The 6,986-nt window shown below is 30.7% G+C and overlaps 1 protein-coding gene across 1 annotated transcript; it reads left to right on the top strand.

Annotated features, from left to right (window-relative positions):
• The first annotated feature begins 1,340 nt into the window (after positions 1-1,340).
• Positions 1,341-6,492, top strand: LOC134684833 (mitochondrial inner membrane protease ATP23 homolog). The gene is made up of 6 exons (XM_063544146.1): positions 1,341-1,650; positions 2,207-2,252; positions 3,026-3,107; positions 3,845-3,979; positions 4,733-4,822; positions 6,239-6,492. Exons 1-6 carry the CDS (start codon positions 1,398-1,400, stop codon positions 6,443-6,445), a joined length of 813 nt encoding a protein of 270 aa, XP_063400216.1. The 5' UTR covers positions 1,341-1,397; the 3' UTR covers positions 6,446-6,492.
• Positions 6,493-6,986: the final 494 nt, after the last annotated feature.

The raw sequence follows: 6,986 nt of genomic DNA, 5'->3' as shown, positions 1-6,986 counted from the left end.
TTTTGCAACAAAAATAACACCACCAAATTGGGAAAAATTCAGGAAAGGGCTTTACGATTTATATATGAAGACTATGTTAGTTCTTATGATGAACTACTTTTACGAGCAAAGGTTCCATCACTGAAAATAAGACGTATGCGTAACATGGCTATTGAGTGTTTTAAAATTTTATATAAATTGTCACCACCATGCTTACATGATTTAGTTGTATTGAAAGACTGTAAATATAATTTTAGATATTCTAATATTGTAGATATACCTAGGGTCCGAACAACAACCTATGGTAAGAACTCTTTTAAATACACAGCTGCTGTTTTATGGAATGATCTACCTGATGATTTTAGAAAAATTGCTAATTTTAGTCAGTTCAAAAATATTTTAAAGTCATGGAATGGAAATGACTGTAAGTGCACAGTTTGTGCAGACTTTTAGTTTATATATTATGCAAATCTATTTACCATCTAGATCATGTCCCATTTTTTCAATGTTTATGCTATGCATTTTTACCAGCTTTTATGCCTAGATTACACTTATATGCTTTTAGCCTTAACACCTAGCTTATGCTTATATTCTGCTTTTAGTGCTTCATTTTTGTGCTGTGATATTTATTGCATGTGTACTATATGATGTATTGTGTTGTTATAAATGTTGTACTGTTATATAATGTCTCATATGTCGGTTAAAAGCTCATTTGAACTTATGTTTGTCTATGTTTTATATACCATGCCGACTCTAAATAAAGCTTATTTATTATTAATAATAGAGGCATGAGAAAAAAGTGATTTTTTTTACCAATTCATTGTCTGCTTGTTAGTTTTCTAACAATATATATTGCACCACATTTGCTATAGCTTTTATATTCTAAAAGATACTTTCTAAGAATCATGTTTTGCTATCCTTTGCTTTGCTTGTAAACTTATAGCATAGGGTACATGTTTTCATTTTTTCAGTTTAAAAGATGGTATGTCAATTCTCAGTCAATATATGTGGTGCTCCTATATAATAATTTTAATCAGTATCATTTTAGAATTTAGAGTATTAGAAACTTCAAGATTATAATAGTCTCATTCTTTGAGTAAAACGAAGTAACAAAGTGAACTGATGATAACTTTCAATATTTACCTCACCAAAAGACAGTAATAGATTAGTATAATATCTTCCGTGTACATAAACATAAGCCCGTCATCTTTTAAATATCCAATTGCGTTTTATACTGTAAAATACCAACTTGATTTTAGCTATGTTCGACCTTGTAATATAAGCCCATTGTAAATACTCAGACAATTTATGTGCTCCTATAGACAGGAGGAAGTTACAGAAAGAAGAAGACTTACTGCAGTAGTATTCGTTTCATTCCCCGTTAATATTTATAACCCTGTCCATTTCTGCATTCTGCAATGTCAAATACAAAAGACACCGGTGCAAATGAAGGGAAAAGTCAAGAACAATTAAAAAAGGAAAAATTAAAACCAACAGAAGAAGAAGATTATGGATATTATTTTTATCCAGACCGTGACACACGGTCCAAAGTAGACGAGAATAAATCTTTCTTGTCTAAAAAATGGGAGAAGTTTATGAGATCAGGATATAGCGGAGACAGTGGTGACCAGCTCAAATGTGAAAGCAATGTTATTTGGTGTAAAGAAAATGGTAAGATAATAAAGACCAATCATATTCAGTTTTTGAATCCAGTTCCTTACCTGAGAGAAGGTAAATGTGTCAGATGCAAACACAGATACATGAGTACATAACTGTATAAGCATGATAAATTACCTGATTGCCAATAGTTGTATAAATGACTGTTTTCCCCGGAATGGAATAAATAGCGATAAGGTGTACAGATGCCCAGATGTTCATCTGTACTTATCATCTGTGGTTATCATCTGTACTTATCATCTGTGGTTATCATCTGTACTTATCATCTGTACTTATCATCTGTGGTTATCCTGTTTGTGTTTTATGTGTACTTTTCAGTAAGACCAAATTCGTCTGTGCCTAAAATGCATATATTTCCTAATTTTAAAATATTTGCTTTTTATTGATTTTGCTATTTTCTAAAAAAATCTTATAACACCACAAATACAAAAAAAAAGCATCTTATAACACCACAAATACAAAAAAAAGCATCTTACAACACCACAAAATCAAATGTGTTTACATTATAATATCTGACATCAATTGCAATCTTGCCTTTTTTTATTTTCAGATTCTCAAGTAAAGCTTATGTTAGCTGCTTTGAAGAGTAAAGGATGGTTTGTTTATTATTTATGTTATTGTTTACTTACTTTACTAAAACAGTGTGTGTCATGCAGTAATCATGGTTGTTTGAAATTATTTGCGAAATGATTGAACATTATGAAAGTATGAGTTTTGTTTTTTTAATTGATGTCATAAACTTGACTACCACTGCAGCTTTTATAGATTAAGCATCAGTATCAGTATTTATGCTTTCCACATGAAAGTAAAAACTCTTTACACAATAAGATATACATGTACATGTATATGAATATGGAATGTAAATATAAGGGAATTGCAAAAACAAAAAAAATGCATGTTACGTACATGAATATGATAAGTGAATATGTTAGTGATAAATTTGTCCTGGTAAAATATGTCTGGGCGGACAAATATTACTAGTAGAAAAAGTCCAAGGTTACAGAATTTACTAGTATATTAAGTCCGATGTTAGTAATATATGTCCCCAGACTAATTTTCCTAGGTAATGATGTCCTCTCAAATACTATAATAAATTCAATTACATTTAAACCATGGAAATTTAAATGTTATGTTTTAGTAATGTTTAATACAAATACATGTATCATATAAATGCAAAAATAAATACATGTACATGAATATGATAGTCAATATATTTGAATTGAAATTAAAATATATGCACATGAATACAGGAAAGTAAACTTTTGTGAACCACCAAACTATGATATGAACAGCAAAGTTACATGCTTAATCAAAATATTAATCAACCTTTTTTTAGCAAAGTTGAAATCTATTTTCTATTTGTTTTTAGTGAAATAAATTTAGGTCGACATATCTCTTGTGAACCATGTAGAGAAAGGTGTAATGGAGGATATGATCCTAATTCTAATCAGGTAAGTTTACAATTCCATACAAGAATCAAATATTGTGTTCAAAGCTCTGTCAGATATTAGCTGTGTCTTTTCTATAAAATCAACTTTCTTGTTACCCTTTGTAAAATAACTGCATTTGGAAAAGGAAAAATTACAGAGAAAATTTCCATTAAGTTACAAAAGGTTAGTTAATGTTTGTTACTCGTTTTAAGTGATTTGCACAACGTAAAAGTCTATCCGTCGGTTTATCAACATGTCAGACAATAACTCAAAAACGCTTTTGCCTCTTTTTATTTTTTTTGTTTATAAATTTCTGATATGACATTGAGGAAATGGGGAATTTTTTTCTTTAACAAGTGACTGGCTTGTCATGCCCTCATGTCTCAGCTCTTTATTTTTAGCTCTTTTGTCTACTCTTTCTTTAGAATCCAGCATATTTTACATTTAAATTGATGCAATACAAAATTATACATATAGCTATACAAGGATATTCAACGTCATATGATTAACCTTGAGGATCCATTGATACACTAGTACTGCTATATTCATGCAATTATTTCAATAAAACTGTATCAGAAAGAAAGTTTTTATTTAATCATTCTTAAAATCAAAGAAAATATCCTCTTACAAAACTTCTTCATATTTATTCAAACATCACATTCTTATCTACAAGACGAGTCACAACCATTCATTTATTTTGTCGTTCTGAAATCTGAATAACTAGAATATGTATGAAGCATTCTTTTTCTTTTATTTAGATTGTTGTCTGCCAAAACAATACAAGGAAGAAAGATGTTTGCTGTTCAGTATTAGCTCATGAACTTACACATGCTTATGATAATTGTCGTGCCAAGGTGGATTTTACAGATATAGAACAAGTAGCATGTACAGAGGTACTGTTAATTTATATAACTAATAAGTTTAACTTCAGAAAAACTATCCGGACTTTTCACAACACTTTTTTCAACCTTGTTGCTATCACTCAGTGTCCATTGAAAACAATGTAATCCATTGAAAATATAATAAGGTATTTATATATGATCATATATCATGTATAGAATGAAGGTAATTGTACAAATATAAAAAAAATCATTTCAGACAAGAACATAAAAAATCACACTTATAGGGTGTTTGACTTCATATTTCAGATTAGAGCATACAAATGCCCACTTATCTTATGTATTGCTTCATATTTCAGATTAGAGCATACAAATGCCCACTTATCTTATGTATTGCTTCACATGTCAAATTAGAGCATACAAATGCCCACTTATCTTATGTATTGCTTCACATGTCAAATTAGAGCATACAAATGCCCACTTATCTTATGTATTGCTTCATATTTCAGATTAGAGCATACAAATGCCCACTTATCTTATGTATTGCTTCATATTTCAGATTAGAGCATACAAATGCCCACTTATCTTATGTATTGCTTCATATTTCAGATTAGAGCATACAAATGCCCACTTATCTTATGTATTGCTTCATATTTCAGAAAAGAATAAAAAAAAATCACTTTATGATGTATGGCTTTACATTTCAGATTTGAACTTAAAAACTCACATTTATACAATGTATGGCTTTACATTTCAGATTTGAACTTAAAAACTCACATTTATACAATGTATGGCTTGACATTTCAGATAAGAGCATCAAACTTCACACATTGTTCACTTGCAACATCTATGATGAATGGTGAAGCTTCTCCTTGGAATTATAAAGAAGCACATCAGGTACATGTATACCCATTAAGTATTTTAAGATTTCTTAGTCTCAAGCACAGAAGTCTTTTACCAGAGTCATTTAAAATCAAAGATTTATATCAGTTGAGTCAACATGAAGAAATTTAGGACATGTGGTATGAATACCAATGATGCAGCCTTTCACTTAATTACTCAGAAATAAAAAGTGCTTTCTACACGTAATGATATCCCATCATGGCTTTTAACAATAAAGAACTTTGGTGTATGAGTGTTCTAAGTAGTTCATCACAGATCACTTGCCTGTCAAATCTAAGATTTTGAGTTTAAACTTCCATATTGGCAAGATGTGCTTCACTCCTATTTTAATTGAAAAGGATTAACCAGTTTTCTTGCCAATGTTCAATAATTCTCTCTGTGTACTCCATCTCCCTCCACCAATCAAAATTAACCCATTAAGAGAGCAAAGGTTACTATATGTAACCTTATGTAACAATTTAACAAATAATTTTAGTTAATATGATATAAGATAATGTAAGATATACCATTGTAAAAACCATCATGAGACTGCAGACTTGCTGCTTAGGATGTGTACATTGAATGTGTAGTAAGGGATGTAAAACACATTTAGTAGTGCTGAGTCCGGGACAATGGTGTCTCCATCAATCAAAATTAACACATTAAGAGAGCAAAGGTCACTATATGTAGCCTTATGTAACAATTTAACAAAAAATATTCTTATTTTAGTTAATAAGATAATGTAAGATATACCATTGTAAAAACCATCATAAGACTGCAGACTTGCTGCATTGAATGTGTAGCGGTAAGGGATGTAAAACACATTTAGAAGTGCTGAGTCCAGGACAATAGACCACTTTCGAGTTCATGCACTATTTACGTTCATCAAGCGTCTTAGTGATCGTCTTTGTGCAGGATAAACTAGAAATAATGGTTGCTCTGTAGGTACTTACTGACAATTCCCTAATGACAGCAGTGTTGATTGTCAATTTTGAGAATTCATTATGCCGAATAATTCGTACAATATAGAATGATAGTTTTCCAACCACTCGCTCAACATTGGAAGGGAAGTGACGACGCCCCTAAACGCACAAATGACGGTGATAAAGGCGCGTATAATTGACGAGTTTTTTCCAGTGACGGATGAACTCGAAAGTGGTCTATTGTGTCATGGTAAAATAATGAACCAGTAAAAATAAAGGACTGATTATTATGTTTCTAAAAACTATCATTTAACAGTAACAAATAATTCCAATATTGCTGTCAGTGAAACATTTTAGTCAACTGGTGTCAGATGAACAAAATCAGTATTACTACATTGTATATTCTTTAGAATTTCTTGTAAAAAAACCTTCATCGAAGATCTGCTTTGATTAGATGAAATAATTGAAAGATATTACATGTTTAATCAAGTTAATTTACTTATTTCAGTTATGTGTGAAGAACAAAGCATTACATTCAGTTCTGTTAGTAAGAAATGTGACAATGGATGAAGCTGCTACTGTTGTGGACAAAGTTTTTGATAAATGCTATGCAGACTTAGAACCTGTGGGTCGTATACCAAGGAAATATACTAGGGATGCTTATTTATCTTTTATAGAAGGAAGAACACATGGATATTTTGATAAGGATTCATGATATTTATTTCATTGTTTTATTATTTTATTAAAATAGATTTCACAGAATGTTTTATATTTATAAATGTCTCATATAATTTAGTTGATATAAAAACACAAAATCCCTTTAGAGTTCTTTAACTTCTTAACCTTTAAACTGGGTTAAATATTTCAGGATAACATTAAAATGAATGGTGGTTTTAAAAAAGTTATAGATATTCTAATTTGGAATTAAGGACTTCTTTAAATATATCCCACCTAATATACAACAAATTTGACTAAATTATTAGCCCATCATAATCAGATGTCTGATAGTTTGTATACCTCATATACAGCAATGATGTCAGAGATGGAATAGGTAGGAGAAACACAACTCATCATTGAAGACCTTCCAGAAAATGTTGAGACGAAGCAGTGGCGGATCCAGAAATTTTCATAAGAGGGGGCCCACTCCAGTCACGCTTCAATGATTCCCTATATAAGCAACCAAATTTTTTCCCAAAAAAAATCCGCCTCTGCGAAGAACCCCAGTAAAAGCATTTTTCATCTGATTATTAAGATTG

Source organism: Mytilus trossulus, chromosome 1 (assembly GCF_036588685.1).
Source record: "Mytilus trossulus isolate FHL-02 chromosome 1, PNRI_Mtr1.1.1.hap1, whole genome shotgun sequence".
In the NCBI taxonomy this organism is placed as follows: domain Eukaryota; kingdom Metazoa; phylum Mollusca; class Bivalvia; order Mytilida; family Mytilidae; genus Mytilus; species Mytilus trossulus.
This window is presented reverse-complemented; position numbering and strand designations above follow the sequence as displayed.

What these genes read in the sequence shown, in the direction of transcription:
- LOC134684833 (XM_063544146.1), top strand. Translation starts at nt 1,398, where the DNA reads ATGTCAAATACAAAAGACACCGGTGCAAATGAAGGGAAAAGTCAAGAA. An exon ending in AACAAGTAGCATGTACAGAG is followed by an intron (nt 3,980 to 4,732) that starts GTACTGTTAATT and finishes TTGACATTTCAG; the next exon opens with ATAAGAGCATCAAACTTCAC. An exon ending in ATTATAAAGAAGCACATCAG is followed by an intron (nt 4,823 to 6,238) that starts GTACATGTATAC and finishes TACTTATTTCAG; the next exon opens with TTATGTGTGAAGAACAAAGC.